Here is a 21,648-nt window from a genome sequence, read left to right as displayed (position 1 = left end):
GTTTTTCTTCAAAATGAGGACACGTTTTTGAAACGGCTTACAACTTGCATGATTTTAAAGAAAAAAAAGACTTTAATATTTACAGTAAACTGTATGACAAATATCAGTAAGAAGTGGCAATGCTTTAATAACCGGAGAGCCTGTGGATCGGGCCAATTCTGATGAAAAAGCTGCTTCAGAATGGACCAACCCAGAAGCTTCCTGTGTTAAGGTCCTGGCCATCACACAGCATTGCAAAAAAGAAACACTTAAAACATAGTAATTTTTTTTTAAATACAATATTCTGGAACACACAAAACTTTTAGAAGTACCGAAACATTTTTCTGCTTTAGTCACCTCTCCACGTCTTCAACAGTTCTCTAGGCTTTGCCACAAGGTTCACCTCAGAGTACTTCTGTTTGGCTTTAGCCCACTGTCAGAGGAATGCGCAACCTCAGCAATGCTTTTGTCTTGAAGTTCTGTATTTGTTTTCCTCTGAAATATCAGCACTAACAATACTCTTCACTGTCCTCTGTCTGATCTTAAGATAAATAAATCATTTCAGCTTATTCTCCTTTTTATCCAACAGGTATTTGAAAGCAACCTGAAGTGTTTAAAGCAGATCTCAATGGTTTTCTGATGTCTCCTCCACACACAAATGTTTTACCAAAGTAATATAGACCCAACCTGACTTTTCCTCTGCCAAAACAGCAGCTTTGTCTGCAAGTGGGAGCGGTGTGTGTTCTAACTCTCCAGCTCTTTCCAGGTTTTTTTTTTTTTGATCTAGAAATTCTTTAAATATGAGTGAATCAGACTGCAGTGTGTTCTAGTCATCCTCTCCACTGGGGAAATGGGCTGCAAACACCCTGAGTCAGATATGGTGCCTTACTATCGATGATAATTGTGTCACCATGTGAGCTGCTCTTCCAGTCATTACTTTAGGATTATTTATGTGGAAAGTTTATTATCCCAAGTTCAGTGTCTTCTGCAAAATTTCAGAAAGCTGGGACTCCTCTTCAGCAGGCAAAGCCTGTGTAACGTTCTGTGCTACAGAAAATCAGTACCTGCGATTTAGATCATTAGTACACCCAGAACAAGTAGATTTTTAAGCTTCACATAAGAATGCAAAGTCTTAGACAGACATTTTTAAGTACAGTTCTTGCAGTGCTTTCCCACCTGTGACTGACAAAAATTCAGCTGATTTTTACAACGGAAACATTGATGTAACTCAGGCAAGTCAGCAGGGGGAGCAGGCAATCAATCTGGAAACAAAAACTACTAGAGTCTCTCCCCTTAGAATGTGGGAACATGATAGACAGCCTGGAAACACACATCATCAGGGTATGAAAGGAGTGGGCATGTATACAGACAGGCAGGTATTTCCATTAACATACGTACAACAAAGGTGTCTCCGAACTGCTTTGGAAGCCCAGTATTCATGTTCATAAAGCACTATTGAAATGTTCAAATGGCAGCATTTGAAATCCATGAGCAAGTTTACACACTGCTCACATGTGCAAGCACACTCAAACAGAAGACATAAAAAAGGGCTTTGAAACAGGATAGGGAAAAAACAACATTTTAAAACTTGTACAGTACTGGGGGTTTTTTGATGACGAAGACTGACATTAAAACAAACAGGAGACAGATAACAAGCCTCTCTGTGAATGAAAAATCTGAAAAAAACAAGAAATCTTTTCTAAGGGGAAAGAAGGGTATGCTCTTTAGATATCTACCTGCCTCCTATTTGGACTGGTAACAACTGGTCTCACACACATTCACTGGAACAGGCAAACACAACTCATATATGTCAACTCCAGGAATACCTTTAAGTATTTAGAAAGTGCTCAAGAGTACGATGAACCCTTTCTTTTTCTCTCAGAGAAAACCGTAAAGAGCTACAGTCAGAATTTATCTCTGCTCTTAGTTAAACTTGGTTCTTTTAACATACTGAAATACCGCTGAATAGATCTCAAATATAACTTTTTACTACATGAGGTTGCAATAACCCCACACATTCTAAAAGTCTACCCCTGCAAAATGCAAGAGTAACCTAGAACAAAAACACCTACTACTTTACAGCTACAAAAATCCCCTTCATGGGAGCTGATCATAAACCGGCTATTGCTTTGGGTGCGCAGGCTTGTAAAATAGTAGCTAGGAGAGATAAATTGCTCTATCCATCTCAGCAATGTATTGATTTAAGAACATAATACAGACAACTTACGCTTAATAGACGATTCTTTTACTACTGGTGAATGGAGAACTAATATAGATCTGTTCTTATCTTGCTCTGCATTTACTCCCCAAATTAGAAATTGCAGCTGATTAGAGCTGCCAAATACCTCTACCTTCTCCCAAGTATTTTTATAAAACAATTCTACACGTAAATTTGTGACATCCTCTTAAAAAAAAATTCACAAGCTGTGTAAAACAAATCCACCAAGCTAGCTTGTGCTTGGTTTGGGGTTTTTTCGGATTTAATTAAACAGAAGTTTCTTAAAACATAAGTTACATTGATATAATCTGACACTGCCATGCAAAGACTCCAATAACTCTAGGAAAGAGTTTAGTTTCAGACATTACTTCTATATCCTTAACCACACTGAGACAATTTTGTTGCATTATATGAACTACAGTGTGATAGGATGATAGTCCCTGCCCTAAAATACTCATGAGCCACTGAAACTCTTTACATATGTAAACCCTTGTATGACAGGAACTAGACTGGAAAATGGAAGCACTACCAGGGGACTTGGACTGCTAGCTTGGAAGTAATTTTATGAAGTTTCTCCTGAAGCTACTTTCTTACCTGAAATTCATCAAAACATAAGAGAGCAGCCTCTTCACTTATTTCCTCTGCTACTGGTGCAATTGGGTCATAGCTTTTGGCCATAAATCCTGGCTTCCTTTTTGGCAAGCTCTGCTTAAGGCGATGTATTCCTCAGTTGGTAAAACAGAAAAGAACAAATATTTCTTATTTCTTTTTCTAAGACAAGGAGAACAAAATTATTGAGCTACCAAATAAAAAGTAATCCAGCCCAGTAAAAATAAGGAAGCTTCAAATTTAACCAAATTTCAAAAGAGCAAAACAGTTTTCGACTACTTCCAGGCAGCTCTTAAAAGCTCAGAGATTCTGTGATTCATATCTTCATGTTTAGAAATATGTAAAACAAGGATCAGGGAACCCTTTAGTGCTATTGCACCTTTAATTCCTCTTTTAAAAAATTACATAAATTACAGTTTTATCTTGCTCCAACTCACGACTTTAGTTTCAGTTTCGTCTTGTAATTTGGCATTTTCTCTCAGAGTATGAAATGCCCTTACTGTATTTACCAATCGATGGCACAGCTCTCTGCATTGCATGCTCTGAACTTAGAACGCATTAGTTAGAAGAACTCAGACACAGTAATGCAGTTACAGTTTAAAAGGTAAAGAAGATTATATTGGCACAAAGTCAGATTATTACATCTATAATTTACTGTCTCATAGACTGTATTTCACAACAAACATTTGGAAAACAAAGGTCCTGCAGTAAGAAACTACTTCTTTTAATGAGAAGTACAATTGACAAGAAATGAAAACAAGAAAAAAAAATCTCGGTGACAGAAAAGAGGGCACTAAAAGTGGTAGAAGTTGTTTACACCGATGAAGGCTTCCCAAGAAAAACGCAGCTGTCACAACACTTGTAAATCACAGCATTATTTAACAATTTCACGGTAATTTAAAGTCATAGAAATTAGAAACAGAAGCAAATTTTAAAATATCTAAACCAGTATCTCTACAAAACAAAGCACCTTACTCTGTCAGAACTTTCTTCTGAAACTGAGGATGAAATTCCTTCTATTATCTTTTCCTCTAAATTACTGATAGTATTACTAAGTTTGCCAACCAGAACAGTTCATATTATCCTTGGCATTTATAACCGATTTAGTTATTGCTTATGCAGAATGCAGACTGAATTTAACATCTGCTCTTTCAGTTTAAGCAACTCCCTTCTTCACGTTGCATGTAAGCTAAGTCGCAACTGAGGAATGTTTACAGAAGGTCTGAGTAGAAACAGGAAGCAGGTATACAGAACCTCTGAGAAGAGATACTTGAGGAATAATAAGCGATTCATACCTACTCCGGTATGACAAACAATGCTAAAATTCTTTAACTTCTCTCCTGTATTTTGCTTTTTTTGCTTAAATACTTCGATAAAGTTGTGCTGATTACTATGAATACGACAATGAGACAGATTTTTTTCACAGATACCGTATTTCATAAAACTCTTGTAAATACCTGTGTCTGCACTTACTCTGGTGTACATCTAGCATGAAGCCATGAAAATGGACTCTCTTTTTCCTTTCTACTTCTAAGTGAGAATAGAACATGTCCATCACCATTGTCTTTCCTGTGCCTTCAAATAAAGAACAAACAAGTTAACTGCTTCTTGGGTGGTTTAAAGAACAGTGTGTACTGATAACAATAACAGTTGTTCATTAGCTTTGAACTAATGAAACTATATCCTTCCATAAAGCAAATACAAGAGAAGAACAGTTACATGTTCTGTTCAAAAGCTTGAAACTCATCCATTTTTACTTTTTTGTTTTTAAAATGTTGATCCACACAGAGATGCACAAATGGTTCCGTATGTTTCCAGAAAACATCCTTAGTATTTTCTTTTGCAAAGGGAGCATGTTTTCATGCTGTGTTGTTGCAATTAGAATATATAAATTCTCTCTATGGCCCCCTCCAGTACTTTCCAATTTCCTAAATTGCATTCTTAAATATCAGTGAGTGGGTAACACTGAAAAAAGCTATACACAATAATGCAGCACAACCCAACAGCCCCCAGAATTCAGAGTTTAATTGTATTAAATAACATCATAATGTGGAAGAAAACTAATCCTGGAAAATTCAATAAAGCAATCATGTTTTACACACACACACAAAGCTTTTAGACACTTCAGAATTTGAATAAACATGCATTATAAAGAAAACTCCAATGGAATTGAAGCAACTGAAACTTACCAACGTCTCCAAAGACATACAGACCTTTTGGGGGTTTGGTTTTTGCAAAGAGCTACAAATCAAGCAAAAAAGAGTAAATATGAATATGGGGTAAAATAAGAACGAGCACATTGCTTTGGTAAAGTAAGAAAGTAGCTACACTTATCCACTAAAGCAGCACCAGCTAGCAAAGTGAAACCTTGAATAAATCACTAGCCCAGAACTGGTAAGCAACCTTAACGCTGCAGCTGTGTGAACTCTGTGAAAGAGGCCCAACACACTGCAGGGTTTGGTTAAGTTTTTTTAGATCACTGTGAAAATATCCCCATCCCCAGTCTGAGCACACATGCCTTTTTACCATAACACACATCAAATGATTAAAGGTTTCCTAATCCATTATCAAACCACATCCTTTTTCTCAATAAGCCATTTGAACAAACAGTCTGAGGAAAAATGATCTAAAATGAAGCAGTATTGTCATATGCAGAGATACATGCACTATACACCTAGTAAAGCAGCTCTGCTTAAAACATAAATCCCCAGGATTTAGAAAACCAGCGTTGCAAAGCTCGTGAGCATTGCAGGTCCCCTTTCTCTCTATTTTGAATCTTAAATGCAGAATCATCTCTGGTCTGAACATGAATAAAATCACTGGAGTCACAAATTATGTACCTATATACCCGTGCATGTATGTGTGTATACACACACACACACAGAGGAAAATGTTATTTTCAAAATATGCCTTTAAGTAATCATTTTCTCAAATGAGTTATGTTTACCTTGAATGAATACTGCTTAAGAATTTTTAATCTCTTAATATTACTCAGGACATATGTTATGACACCTGATGGTTTATTCTATGTTACTAAATACATATTTTTATGGAAAAATTTGCAATAATATCAAGATTTTAAAGTTTGAAACAGTCCTCCCCGCCCAGTATTGTGTATAGCCACTTCAAAGTATAATTCTAAAAAACTGGAAATTCTAACAAAATTCTCACCAAACCCATGAAACTGAACTGACATCTACAAAAGCATTGCAGAAGACTATTTAGTTGTTTCAGAATGCTCCACTTTCAGACTTCTATGAGCTGAGCTAAAACAGAGGAAAATTAAAATTGCAAGCTGTGGTCTCATTTGGAGCTGGGTAATTGCTAAATAATGTGAATTTAAAGCACTTTTCAAAACACAGTGCCACGTTAAAGAAATGTCAGAGCCAGTTGCAAAAAACTAATTAAATATGAAAGAAAATACATGACCAAAACGGAGGAAGATATCGTCCCGGGTCTATAGTACCAGTTCATTCAGAAAATACGCAAGCATAGCTCTTATATAAGACCCACTTTGAGATTTCATTTAGAGCTGTATTAATAGGACAACAACAAATCTGTACCATCAATCTCTGGCTAAACTGGGTTTCGGATGCTCTGAAACGCTCCATTAATAGACAAGGCTGCAACTATTTGTGAGTGCTTTGAAAGCACTGCGAGACAATTTTACTGACGAGCATTTTTCCGTGTGCACTGTAAGAGCTTGCACTCATTAAAACTACCGCTGCTCAAAGTTACACAGCGAGGAAAGGAGTGACAGAAAAAAAAACAATGGCAGAGACATTCGTAAGAACGTCTTTATTTTTTATTTCAGATTAACAGCAGCCATTTTAACAAGATAAAAGATTATCAGTCATGTTAAATTTATTTCATAAAAAGGCTGCGTTAATGTGATTTGCAGTTTCACAAGGAGTGAGACAAAGCTAGAAAAACAAATCAGTATCTAGAGTGCTGCTGTACCTGTATTTGTAAAGGTTAGGTAACCAGAACAAGTAGTAAATGCCTACATTTTTACACCTTTTTTTCATTGTAAAGTGGTTATTAATTACACTGAACTATCTCGATGTTCAGCTTTTTAAGCACCTTTTATTCTCACTCCAGTACTTAACATTTCTAGAAAACATGTTACAGAAAAAGGGGTTTTTGGCTAAAGAAAACAAATGTAATGGCCTGGGCTCCACAAAAGTCTAAATCAACTTCTGGCTGATTTTAAAAATGGAAAATTTTTTTCTTTGCTTTTTGAAGACAGGAATTTTTGAGGGTTTTTTGCTAAAAAAAAAAAAAAAAACAAAGAATTGCATGGCAGATCCAAGCACATTTGCTGAAGCTGATCATTTCTAAAAGCGTATCAAACGCCAGAAAAACTCTTACCCTCTTTGAGCAATTAAATAAGTTTGTAGGAAGTATTTTACATATACCTCTGCCAGAAGAGACACTATTTGCACTTTTAGGATACTCCCTTCCTCAATCCTGTCAGGTAACGTATAAGCATTTATTTTTATATCCTTGAGGGTTTTTTTAAACATCATGTTTTATTTCTAAGAAGTAAACTCCATCAGTAGACTTTTAATACTGAAATTCAGACATCCTACCGGTCTCAAGCTATTTTGCATGATCATAAAATCTTTTTAAATTATTTTTTGAAATTATTCTCAGGCATCTTCTGAAGCCTGGAAGTTGCATAAGAAAAAAAGCAGCTTCCAGTAGGATTTCTGATAAAATCATGTCAGTGCTATTGGTTCAACTTAGAGCACAGCAAGCAGTCAAGAAAGTCAGTGCTCTGTGGGGGCAAGGAAAGCAGAAGAGTGATCTTGGTTCTTCTGAAACAAGCGCTCCAAAAGAAGGGGGGCGACATCTAACGCAGAAGATCCTCCAGGTACCCTAAGATAAGGGTGGTCTTGTTTGTTTCAGGGGGAAGGGAGAAAAGTGAGAGATGAACGAGCTTCTCCTCGCTCCTCACTTCCATATTATCCTGAGGTATATTTGGGGTCTCAGTATGATAATTATTTGACAGTAAGTTTACTTCCACTACAATGATAAGGTTTAAAGATGTTAAAGATAGTGTTTAAGATGTACAAAATCAAAGATATTCAGGGATGTACAAAATTTTAGTTTGAAGAGAATAATTTTGATATCCTTAGATGTATGTTTTGAACGCTCATCACATCATTCCAAGTGAGGGCATCACCACAAGTGTGTCAAATCCCTTGAATCCTCCAGCTTCTTAATTCCTGTAACGTTCTGTGCAATAACTTCAGAAAGCACGACTTAAGCACCAAATTTCATTACCATCAGGACATGCTACAGCAGGAGTTTTTTTTCCTTTTATAGATCGGTTGACTTACAGACTTTTCTTTGAAAATCATTCATATGCTAAATTGTTTACAATTCATTCCTCAAGAGGACACACACATTAGCGATCCCAGATTTACAGAATTCTCTCCTCTACTATCGAAATGTTTTACACATTTCTGTTACATGCCTTCCTTTGACTCTATCATATCAAATTTTTTTTTTAAACTTCACTTTCAACAATCAATATCCTAAGAATCATCTAAAGAATTACATTGGTCAAAACATCTCCTTGATTCTTCCTTCATTCAACTTGCTCTTCTTTCTTAAATATCTACAATACTGTGCAAGTCCCACCTTCTCCCATACTCTCTAGCTTAGACACCATAAGCAAGCAACTCATTTCCTGGGAATACGTACTTTCTAATTTGAAAAATTTGAAGTGAAAATGCATGTCAATCCTACGGTGGTTAATTAAAATATACAAAATTCAAGTCTGCAAACAGTAGATTATTTTTTTTAAACACTGACAAAACTGCCTCTTTCTCCCACTCTTTCAAGCCTCCTTTTTGGTTGCTGCTGTAACTTAAGACATTTTCAAGGTCTTGAATGGTGTTTACTATTGTTCATGCCTCTTTTCAAAACATGACCTCACTTATAATTGAGCTCATTTCAAGTCATTAGTACAGCAACTCAACAACTCTTACGATGTCCCAATTGGTATTATTTTGAAAAGCTAGAGATCTGAAATGTCTATGCAAACTGTTACAGCCTTGAACTTCAATTCAGTGGATCTCAAAACATCTCAGCGTACAAGGCCATGCTTTCACCAAGTTGAAGATCAAAGACATTGTTCAAATTTTAGTAATAAATTTGCAAAACAGAAGCCTGCTTAGTTTGCAGCAAGACTAATTGTTTTTTCCCCTCAAATTAATTCTAAGTTGATGCCCCAAAAAACCTACATCTTAAAAAAAACACAGAGTTTTGTTATTATAAAGGAAATGGCTGGTGTCAAAAAGAAAAACCGAAGTAGATCATTCTTGTATCGGGTCAGAAGCGCAAGAAGTTTCTAGTTCTGGAATAACTGTTATTTTAGAAGAGGCCTCTGCAATTTCATCACAGAAAAAATCGGGTAATAAAATAAGGATTATCGGACTACAGAAGAAGCTGACATGCAGAGGCTTCTCTCTCCCCCCTTTCCTTCACAGCAACCTCTCAACCACATTCTCTTCAATGACAGACCCAGGAAAAATGAGCATGCTTGAAAGACTGAGCACCACTATTTTTTCTTTCTAAAAAGCTGCCAGTAGATTTTTTCCAATGTAGGAGATTTTGTGCTAGAAGTAGGTTAGTAAGGTTGCTAGAAACCTCCTGAAAAAGCAAAAAGTCAACCTACAAACTACTATGTGTAACTGATCAAAGTTTGATTTATTTCCAAAAAGTCTTTAAATAATTCAAAATACAACAATTTGTTCCATTTACATCTGTTAAAACCCCTTAAGTGCAAAACCCTAAGCAAAACTAACACCAATTGTTTTATCATAAAAACAACTGAACATCTGCAGCATAAGGTTTATCTTTTACTTCCTAGCACATTCGAAGTTACAAAGCACCAGGCCTTCCTGGGAGGAGAGTGCCAATGAGCTACTCACAAACACAGGATTTACCAGTGCCCTCTATCATTAGTACTTCCAGAAGATGCCTTCTACTAGTTACATGAACTGCTTCCACTCATCAGCCTACACCCACCCTACTAAACCCAGGCCAATTCCAGGGAGCAGTACTCACCACCTCTTCTTGGCATGAAGAGCCTTAGTTATACTCGTCAATACTGAACCAAGTCTGCAACAGCATCCCCACCCTGAAAGTCCATCGTAGAAAAACATGTATTTTGCTCACCAGCAAAACTCTTGGAGACATGCAGGCACATGACAAGCATCTGATGCCACTGCCTGCAGTGCTCAATGGCTGCCGTGTTACCAACTACCTACTCACAGCCGCGGCTCTTATTCTGGGGAAAACATTCAGTAAGGATATTGGTTACGACTTTACTGAAGCAAAACCTGGCCTGCACTAGAATGTAAACCACACTTCATCTGACTTCATTTTACCTCAAAAGGAGCTCTCTTTGAACTGGTGAGTAACTTCCCCAAAGCCAGCAGACGAGAAAAAGTTGTTGAGACTTCTTCTCCATCGTGAATCATGATTTAATGTAATTATACAACCTAGCAGGCTTTAATAGATGTATACATAACTCATTGCTCTTCTCCTTTACCGAGGTTTCGATGTGTGGCACAGCACTACAGTGTTCAACCTGGTTAGCAAGATTTCCACAGAGATAACAAACTCAAAAAAACTCCCTGGAACTGGAACAACGCTTACCTCAATAGCAAGCAGTCACACAGCTGCTTCTTACTAACTGTGCATTAGCTCCCAGGTAACAGCAAGCCACGCGACAGTTTTTTAAAGCTGGTTTAAAAATAAAGCACGGAATTGAGGCAATGTTAGAAGAAAGAAGAGTGCGCTTTAAAGGTACTAGTGAAAACCACATTCTCAACCTAAATATGGCATTTGACTTTTTCCTGCTAAGAAAGCATCAGTCACTCTGGCTTTACTGCGATTAGCTCTGTTATACAGGGACAAAGTAGCATCACAATTTCCTAAATAGAATAAGATTAGTATTTGTTCTCTGCAATAGAGACTTTCTTCCCTATTCATGCTTCCCAATCAAAGAAACAGTAAATAACAAACCCACATAATGCTTGATCTACAAAGCCATTACAAGACACCTGCTCTAACAACTGTAATGATTCAGGGCACTCTGGTTAACACAAGTCAGCTCTCAAAATTACTCTCAAAGGCACTGCTTCCAGAACAGACTATCCAAATGTCTAAAGCAGTTTACCAGAAAAGATTAAAATGCTCTAGCCTGCTGATCCTCAGGTTTGACAGTAAGACCAACGTCTTCATTGTAACATTTTTTCTGAAGAATGAAAATGAATAGAAATCTGGCAGTATGACCAGAAGATAATGCAGGAACAAGCCAGATAACTGGCTTCCTTTTGAGTGACTTCCTCTTTGACAGTCCAGGCACAGTGTCTAAAGACAATTTTGATATAGGCAATTTAAAAGATTATGAGTCCAACTCTAAAGCTTATAAAGAAGCCCAGACAGATGAGGGGAAAAAAAAAAAAAAAAAAAAAAAAAAAAAAAAAAAAAAAAAAAAAAAAAAAAAACCCCGCCACAAATCACTTCTCACATTGAGCATCCTCAGATACAAAACTCTGGCCAAACTCAGTCTGGCAAGCTGAATCCAACCTGGTCTCCTTACACGTACACAAAACCAGTTCTTGTTCAGGCACACTGCCATATCGCTTTGGATAGCAAGGACAAGCAAAAACCATTTCTTGAAAGAGGAAATTTGTATATTTTATTTGGTACTTGGCCAAATTGAATCAGGAGGCTGGTTTAGACAAGAGTTAGCCTACAAAGGCATCAAAACAACGTGGATCCACAGGCATGCACCCACATGCAATGTAAATGTTTTAAAACACCATAAATGCACACTTTCCAGATTATACATATGATTTTTATATTGGTTTTATGTTTCTAATAATTTTAATTAGAGAAATTCTGAGAATAAAAAGGTAATGTGATGAGCTGACGCATCAGCAGAGCAGGCAAAAATATACCCCAACCATTGGTTGGCTCCAGTTCCTGTATCGGAGTTAGAAACATTGAATGATTCAGGTTGGCAGGAATTCCAGGGGACCATGCAGCCACACCCCCTGTTTAAAGCTGGGTCACAGAATATCTCAGGTTGGAAGGGACCCGTAAGGAAGATGGGGTCAACTGCTTCCAGAACAGAACTTCCAGAGACACACTCACTCCCCTCAGGAGCAATCTTGCCTTAGCACTTTGCTTCCTGTACTTCGTCACTCCCATGTTTCTCCTTCCAGAGTACTTGACTTCTACTCCATAGATTTATCCCCCATTCAGGTTTGTTTCTTCTCTCAATAAAAAAAGACCTCCTTCCTAGGTGTTCAGTCTGCTTCCTTTCATCAGGAGGCAGGAAGACATCTATGGCCTTTCCAGTCAAGCACATGACTAGCAAGTACATGATCTCCAGCTACAAAAGTTGAAAGCACTGACGGGATGTTGCAGGCAGTGTGACAGGCAAGCACAGACCCCAGCGCTCTGCACCCCGCTGTATTTGCAACGGGCACATTTACAGATATAACACGGGCTGTTCACAGGCATAAAACTCATTCTGATACCAGCGTTCTCTTTTTTTTTCATGCTTTGAAGCTAATGTACATCGCAAGAGCATTAGAATGGTTGGTAACTTGCCATCTGGTGCCCAAAGGGCAGAGGACAGCATATCATTTGGAGGCACTCGAGCCCTGTAGGCTTTGGCTCCCCTGATTTCCCGCTACATCATTTAGGCTTGCCACACAAACAAAATACAGTATTTGTGCCAGGTAATAGGAGAATTTGGGGTTGTAATGGCAAGTATATGGTTAGGTGACAAGTTCAATAGAGTTAGATATTTAAAGGAGAAGGCAGAGGTACTCAACAACTTTTCTGCCTCAGTCTTTACTGGCAACCTCTCTTCCACACCTCTTAAGCAAATAGACTGCAAGACAGGGACCAGAGGGGCAAAGTCTCTCCCACTGTAAGAGAAGACAAAGTTTGTGACAACCTGAGGACCTTAAACGTACAGAAGTCTAAAGGACCTGAGGAGATGCAGCCCAGAGCCCCAAGAGAACTGGCTGATGTAGGTGCCAAGTCACTCTCCACAATATTGGAAAAGCTCAGTCAGTCAGGTGGAGTACCTGGTGATTCAAAAAAGAGAAACATTGCACCCATTTTTGAAAAGGGTAGCAAGGAGGACCCTGGAAACTACCAACCCATCAACCTCACCTCTGTGCCTCGGAAGATCACAGAACAGATCCTCCTAGAAGCTCTGCTAAGGCACTTGGTGGACAGGGAGGTGATTCGAGACAGTCAACATGGCTTCACCAAGGGCAAGTCCTGCCTGACCAACATAGTGGCCTGCTATGATGAAGTGACTACACCAGTGGACAGGGGAAGAGCTATGGGTGTCACCTATCTGGACTTCTGTAAAGCCTTTGACATGGTCCCCCACAACATCCTTCTCTCCGAATCGGAGACATGTGGATTTGATGGGTGGACTGTTCAGTGGATGAGGAATTGGTTGGATGGTTGCATCCAACCGATGGTCAGATCCAGAGGGTAGTGGTCAATGGCTTGATGTCCAGATGGAGACTGGTGACAAGCAGTGTCCCTCAGGGGTCTGTACTGAGACCAGTGTTGTTTAATGTCTTCATCAATGACATAGATATGACTGTAAACACGAAAGTTACTTCTGACGAAAAATAAAACCAAAAGCAGTGCAAAAGAAAGAGAGCGAGAAAAAGGAAGACACTCAGTCACTGGCTGGGAAGAGCAGTGATAGCTTCCAGACATCCACCTCTTATGGGCAGGGAGGTGTCTGTCCAGTGCAGGCAGGGAAAGTCCAGATAATGATGGCAATGAATATTTTGCCATGCTTTTTTCCCAGCACTACACTTCTATCATCAGACTCGGTCAAACACCCTATTCTTGTTTCCCCTCACCATGTTTATGACTATTTGTGCTGACTGAAGTATGTTAATCAGGTGCAAATGAAGCACATTCCCTGGCCAGCCAGCTTCTGTGCACATCTGATTGACTAATATTAATTAGTAATTAAATGGCTTATCTACTTTGCTGAGCACTATGTTTGGTTTTCTGGGATATAAACTCAAATCCACACAACAAGAGGCAAGGGAAGCTGAGGGGGGAATCTCACACCAGTTCTAGTCGCTTCCCATGAGAACCTGCAACCATGAGAACTATGCTATCAAGACTTGCAGGTGCAAGGCCGCAAGAGCCTGAGAACAATGGCATGAGAACAAGACATGAAAAACACTGCCACAGAGGTTCTGGAAAACACAGTGTCAACAGCTCCAAGGAAAAGTTACAGAGCTGCAATAGCAGGCTATTACTAATGCATTACTGATGCTAAGGCAGTATGGTTGCTAAGGAGCTGTGCAACAGGGATATGCCTGAATTTTTGTTAATAGTTTGAAAAGCAGCTGTCATGTTCCCAAAAACGCACCTAGGATGCAGGTCACATCACTTCTTTCCTCACCTCACCTGCAGACTAACAACACTGGAAAGAATGGACGTACTTCTAAGAAGTTATCTATATTACAATGTTTTGCAAAGTTAAATTATTTAGTTTATCGTGGATTATTTCACTTATATTCGTGTAAGATCTGTTGGAATACCAAACATCAGTGTTCAGCATGCGTAACTCAAACACACATGTGTTATATCAGTGCTTGAGAACTGAAACACAGCCTCGGCCCCTCTCTCCTACAGCCAAATGACATTTTTGGAAAGGCAGACAGTGGACATAACCAAAATGATATCAGATTTTCTTACAGAATTATATCATTAATACTTAATTTGGTTAGAGTGCCACCGGAATTTTACAAAAAAAAAAAAAGGAAAGAAAGAAAGAACAGAGATCCAAACACAAACCATGATCTATCTGTGAAGATCCAGCTGGAAAAATAAGACTTGTGTTAATGACAGAAATGAATATATTTTAAGCACTTTCTTATGAGCAAATACAGACGCTAAAAATATTTTTTGTTATAAAGCTCACCTTTGAAAGAATATTTTTTGAAGTGATGCTGTAGCCTTTAAGGCTCTCGTGCAACTTCTGCAGGTGCTGCACAACTTTTCTTTGTTGCTCATCATTCCTCAGCTCTTCTTGCTTAATCAGAAAGTCGTAATGTTCTAGAGGTCCACTGCAAACCAATAAGGCTCTGGCACTGGCATCTGCAGGAGTACCAGCCACTGTCTTCTCATCTGCCTGAGTTGTGTATGCTGGAAAATGAAAAGTAGATTATTAACAGAAAAGTTCTGACGAGCATCCTCTTGTATTCATAAACCACACACGTTCTTAACAGTTTACACCAAGACGTATATACATGACTTACCTACACAACCACTAGGGGATGTTACCCCTTCGTTCTTCATTAAATCGCCTTCTAACATAAGCAGTAAACACCTCTAATAATGTTTTAACACTTATTTTTATTATTAACAAGCGCACACACTAGAAAGCCCAGCTGGAGAGTTGGTAAGATTCGGATGAGCTGTTGCAAGGCAAGTTTTGACCTTTTAGTGGTTTGGTGGTTTGGGTTTTTGCTTTGTTTGGGGTTTTTTTGTTGGTGGGGGGTTTTTTTGTTGTTGCTCTTTTGTTTGTTTGGGTTTTTTTCAAATTGGGGCAAGATAATTTAAAAATTCCAAAGGGCATTTCTCTGAAAGATTAATCCTTTAAAGAGGAGTGACTAAACTAGACAGAAAGAACTTAAAAACCAGCAAAAAGGAGACCAAACCAGGAGAGATGTAACTAGGAAAGGACAGAACATACAGGAGGACCAGGGCAGCTTGCTAAATCAGGAAGATCAGAAACTTAACAATGGAATACACTGAAAAGGTGTTTAATATCTTCTTTGCCTGCACTGTCATTTAAAAGGGTAAGTATAATCGTGAGTAACACAATTTGTAGCAGTGATAAAACAAAGATCTGAGTAGGAAAAACATATATCATAGTCTACATAGTCAGATATTTTGAACACTATGAGATCCAAGGAAATTAACCTAAATAAAGCTTTTAGGGATGAAGTTTCCTAAGCAACACAATGGCCTCTAACAGCTTTCTTTGAGGCCTCACTGAAGGCAGGTGAGGTTCCAAAATACTAGAAAAAATGAAACAATTTTTGTATTTAAAAAGGAGAGAAAGGCAAATCCAGAAATTCATAGGTCAGTCAAAACAACTTCAAAACACTCAAAAATACTGGAACAAGTACAAGCAGATTGGGCTGGGGTTTGTTGTTTTGGTTTTTTTTTAAATAAAGTACTTAACAAGATACCATAACAAATAAAAGGCAACACCAGCTCCTCAGGAACAGCGCTCTGATCAAGTAACGCGCTTAGAGGGTAGAGGAATAAAAATCCTAACCGCAGCACAACTTTGTCATCAGGTCACACAGCATTCCCACCTATAAAGTAGGAAAGTAAATTGTAAGTGCAATTACTTTTGAGCAAGTACAAAACCAGCTAGAAAACCTGTATGTATTGAATAATCACCACAGTTAAACTAGGTGCATAGCTGCAGCAGTTTCAGAGAGCGCTCAGAATCTCAGCTTGCTCCAATTCAGAATTTCCACTCATAACCTCTATATGGCAAAATAAAGCACATGGTCTGGGAACACAGATAATGCCAAGTCAGGAGGGGGCTGCAAACACCCTGGAAGACAAAGCAGTTCTGATGAGCTGGACACAGAATCTAATAAAAGAGGATGCAGTTCAAAAGACAAAGCTGGTGCTTAGGGGAAATAACCGAATTTAAAAGGCAGGGGGCGGGGGATGAGCTAAAGAGCAGCTCTGCAGAAAAGAATTCAGGGGCTACACTGGATCACAAACTGACAGCGAGACACCATCATAACACTCTTAGAGGAAAAACTAAACTAAACCAACTCAAGTACTATCATATATATATATATATGAGGGGCAATATAAGCACACATGAAAAAGCCTGTTCTGTTCAATGCTGGTATGGTCTGCCCTGGAACACACTTTTCAATTGTCACATCATGTTTCATGAGAGGTTATGACCTAAATTGGAGAGCAGAAGATGATTTAAAAGACTATTTTTTAAACTGTGGGTCACAACCCACAGAGAAGTTGCCACAAGCACAAGAGTTTGTAAGAAACATAAAATTAACGTGGCTATAAAAGAGGGGTATAAAACTGAACAACTAGATTGAATTATGTTTATTTATTGCAAGTATCACCTTGGTTTCTCCAAAGCAACACAGTCACTGTTTACATCTGCAGTCAATAATTACACCAAATTCTCCTGCCCTGAAGGAACTGAGTTACTGCCATGAATTAAAAGCAATTAGCTCACCCCTAGTAAAGAGGTTACGAAAAGAAATTTGAGTTCAAAGTCTGATATTTCGAAAATTTGAGTAAAACCTTTAGAGAAGACTAACAAAAAGCACATAGCTATCTCCAGATACACACAGGTTATTGAGAAAAAGAAATAAACTATATTTATACAGTTACCTTAATAACCTTAAATAAGGCCGTGCAATCGATTCACAGTCCAGAAGCTGTACATTTTTCACTGATGGGAAGTGGATTTTAAAAATAAGTTTGACAAAAATCTGTCAGGAACAGGTCAGCAATACATGATTCGCCTCCAAGGGGAAGGGGAAAAGACACAGATGATCTCTTAAAAGTTTTTTTCATGTAGTTTTCAACTGTTCCACTCCCACACAAAGTCAACCTCAGTCCTGTGATCTGGATCTCTAAACTTCTGTGCCTTCACAACACGTACAGCTTGATGGCTCCAGCAGCTCCAGGTTGAGGGACAGCCAGTGTCCCATTACACCTATAAAGCCACCACTTCCTACTGCTTATCACAAGATCGGAAGGAGGAAAAAAAAAACCGCGGATTTAGGGATAAGAAAGGGTTTGCTGCTCGCGACCTTCCTGGCCATGGACAAAGCACACCAGCAGGGCTGCTCAGAAGTCTGGTTTTTTATTACATATATTACATATACTCACAGCTAACCTTCCTGGGAGTGGAAGAAAATACTTCGACAGAGGTGGAGCACGCACAGGTGATGACACAGTGTGTCATGGGACAAATTACTCGCTGTTCTCCCAAAATAATATTGAACGCTGGGATTTAAATGTGATGGGGGTACACTGTAATACTCTACCAGGAGACAGCCAGGAACTGGTAAGTGATAAACTCAAACTTAAAGCTGCAAAACAAAGGCATATGTTCGTAAAAAAGGAAAAAATTCTGAATACACAGCAGAGGAATACCTTCCACAATTTTACATCAAGGAAACTACTGTTAGGAGAGTAATCACCTGTGATTCAGCACACTAATTGTAGTCCCACAGCCCTCTCCTCGGTATTGCAAAAGACAGATGTCCATTTATCTCTTCCTGTTTCATTACCTAATCTTCGTATTACATAAGCTGTTACTTGATCTTTATTAGGTCCCTTCTGAAATCTTGAAGTACCACACACAGACAAAACATCTTCTATCTCTATGCACTGTTCTAGATACAACTGCGGGAAAGCACATAAATTTTTTACTCACCGAGTTTTAAAAGAACAGCGTGAAAACACAGACATACCTTTACCCATAACCTTTCTCTCTGTGCAAGGCAGGGTTGGATGTTACCGCGTGTAGCCTGACATACGCCGCTTCTTTAAGAGTTGCCACCAGGTTGCAACTTTTTGTTAAATTCCTGTTCTTAAAGTGTAACCTCACTTTATTTCAAGCCATGAAATCAGCCGCTTGCATTCGCCTTTCTGCTTGCCTGTCTGAGGACCACAGGCCAAGCTGCAGTGAAGACCTATCGTGACACGCGGAAAACAAGTCATGCCTTGGAGAAATCCCATGGAAAAAACTCACTTACTGTATAAATGCCTAACGAAAATGGCAATCTGGAATTATAAAAATTTCCTTTAAAAAGGAGAACTCACACACCCTCAGTGAACTGGCATTAATTTACTGCCGCAAAGGTACGTGCCTACACAAAAATGCAAAAAGAAAAAGCGTTCTTAATGCCAGGGACCTTCTGCTTTGGAAAATAACGGCAAATTGAAAAACTAATCAGTATGTTGTCAAGTTTTCCTACTGCCACTTCAAAGCGAGGTCTGAGATGACACAGGAAAAAGGCATGTGAGTTTCAATGGCACCGCTCGCAAGAGCAACAGTCACAGCTGAGGCAGGCACTAGAGTTATTTATGCAAGAGTCCAATCTGAAATGGAAGCTAGATTGTGCCTATCAAAAACAGATCTTGACAGCAGCCAGGAGGGTGAGAGGGCAGAAGGGTAACTGAGTTAAACACCACTCACCCTGGTAATCCTATTTTTTTCCTAGTAGTTGGATTTCTTTATGATAATTCCCACAATAAAAATCCTATCTGATCCCTGTCTTTCCCATATTTCAGGACCTAGGAAAAGAACCTGGGCGTCCCTGTGACATGAATTTCATCTCTTTTCATGACTGCGGAAACTTGACAGATTTGAATTTATCGATCTGTGAGCCAGATGCAAAAGCAATGCAAAAAGATTTAATGTGAATTTATGATGATTATTCACCTCTGGGAGAGAAAAAGTATTTTACTTCCACAGATGAATTACGATTCGGTCTCCAAGATCCCTTACTGCCCTAAAATTAAACATCTTTAAACACATCACTAGAATTGTAAAGCTTTAAAGGCATGAGAAAGAAAAAACCATGACAGGTATTATCCAGCTAAATAAGCAAAGATCAAACAAATGGAACTGAACTCCTCTCCTTGCAGAAGGTAAACACCACCTTCACTAGAGGGTCATTCACATACAGAATAGAAGAAAATAAGTATTATTAATTCTGGAAACAAAGTTGAAACAAGCACTTCAAGGGATTGATGATGAAAAAAAAAAAACCCATCTTTAACCCTCATGCTGTATGTACATTTCAAACCATGACACCGTGGGAATGATCAGAACCAGTTTTCCTTCACGGAAATTGAGGCTGAAAGACAACATTGACCTCTCTAAGGGAAGTTAAATTTATCTATTATCCCTGAACTACCCTCAAGAATTGTGTCTGATTACAGCATATTTTGAGGAAAATACATTCTGAAGACATAAGAGATGGACAATTAACCATTTCCTATGACACTGTGCGTAATGGTTAGTTACTGTTTGTCTTAAAAATAAAAAGTATATTTCCAACTAATTTCTAACTGTTTGACAACTGCATCTAAATCAAACTCACGGAGGTTACAACTGCACCAAAGTTAACGACCCCAAAGTCACTCAACTGCCACCTTTGCTGACAGTCACAATCAAGAAGCTGGAACAGCTTCTGCTAAACCAGCATTAAGGCAACGTAGAGGAATGGCATCCGCTTCAATCACTGCTCTGCAGTTAGAATTCTGCCCTGAGAGGTTTCCACAAGCACTGGAATTTGGGAAAGGCGGCAGGGGTAGGGGGGTGCTGGTACAGGTAGTAGCAACTTTTAAAAATTGTTCTGTTTTCAACAATCCAAGCTGAAGTTCAGCCTATTAGTTTGGGCCACACTGCAGCCAAACTGCTTCAAAGCCCCAAACCCTTAAAGCAAAGCTGCTCGAATTGCCTATGAAACACACCTGCCGTGCTGGAAGGTGACTTTCAAGTCAGAAGGCTCTTTTACCAACAAGCAGATGGTGGTAAACTCATAATTAAGCTGATAACAAAACTGCTGAAAAATCTCTCCTTCTCAGATGCCTCCACAGTGATGTGGAAGGGTAATGGTACAGTCTTGTAGCTCAAAGGTTATTTTCCTGCAGAAGAATGGGAGCGAATGATTAGAGAAGACTTTTTTTTTTTTTGCCTGCTAGTACCTGTACTAGCTAAGGCAGGAGAACAAGGACTTGGACTGTCCTCTCATGTTTGTCGCACTATACGGCCTTAGATGAATCTCTCAAGCCCGATTTAGCCTTCCCGCAGTCCATTTGTTCGGGCAGTACATGAAGCTGTATTTAAGCTTCAGAGAAACACGTGAGCTGGAACTAGAATTCTGCTCTTTTTGCATACGTGCCTGTGACATTATTCTGAAATAAGATTACTTGTACTACCTCAGTGCACGCCCCGTTTAACAATCTGAGCTACAGATGAAAGTAGAAAGAGACAGAAAAGTTTATCAGTCAAATTGTAACTTTATGCAAATACTACTTCTGAAGTCTTTTAAATAAGGAAAAGGTACAAAAGTGTAGAAAGCAAATCATAAAAACAAATAAAAGACTATCGTAAACCAAGATTATAAATCAATTCAGTGATGGCGAGGACTACCTGTCCTTTAACATGGAAGATGTAGCACTACGTTTAAAGCCATTGGATTTGCTTAGAGAACTTTTTTTAAGTGGTAATATGTTGGTTATAATAAACAATCTACACAGATTTAAAGGGTTAGACCAATATCAAACAAATATAAACAACTATGGTGCTAACGGCAGTGCTCATCTGTTTTCCTCAGGGTGTACAAATATTGTACAATCACAATATGACAGACGTGAACATTTATCAACCCTCCTAGACCTCCTGATCTACTTTGAGACCTCTGGAACCCACCTGACGCCAAGTGAATTCTCACGCTTGTCAGCCTAGCAGAGGACAAACAGCTCTCACTAAAAAAACCCAAGACCTTTGCTTCCAACCTTAGCCGCAGGTTAGCAGGACCCGGCTCCCCTGGATTTGTGTATCGCAGTGTCTTTTACAGTAAGACTGCCAGACAGAGCTCGGCTGGTGTCGCACGCCGGAGGACCCCTGAGGGGAAGCAGTCCCTCAGCCATCACCCCAAGCGCAGTATAAGCGGGCACTAGCGCACCCGCCCGCCCAGCCCCCGGTGCACCGCAACGCCGTGCAC

The 21,648-nt window shown here is 39.0% G+C and overlaps 1 protein-coding gene across 1 annotated transcript in view; it reads right to left on the bottom strand.

Annotated features, from left to right (window-relative positions):
- Positions 1–15,040, bottom strand: part of LACE1 (lactation elevated 1) — a gene marked incomplete at its 5' end in the record, with an annotated part of 56,309 nt that extends 41,269 nt beyond the window's left edge. The window contains 4 exons of the mRNA XM_010141631.1: positions 2,792–2,922; positions 4,280–4,381; positions 4,996–5,047; positions 14,817–15,040. Coding sequence (XP_010139933.1) covers positions 2,792–2,922; positions 4,280–4,381; positions 4,996–5,047; positions 14,817–15,040 — 509 coding nt within the window. The remainder of the gene's footprint in view (positions 1–2,791; positions 2,923–4,279; positions 4,382–4,995; positions 5,048–14,816) is intronic.
- Positions 15,041–21,648: the final 6,608 nt, after the last annotated feature.

This window comes from Buceros rhinoceros, unplaced genomic scaffold, assembly GCF_000710305.1.
Source record: "Buceros rhinoceros silvestris isolate BGI_N320 unplaced genomic scaffold, ASM71030v1 scaffold26258, whole genome shotgun sequence".
Lineage (NCBI taxonomy): Eukaryota > Metazoa > Chordata > Aves > Bucerotiformes > Bucerotidae > Buceros > Buceros rhinoceros.
Note: the sequence above shows the minus strand (reverse complement) of the source record. Positions and strands in the feature narration are given on the sequence as shown.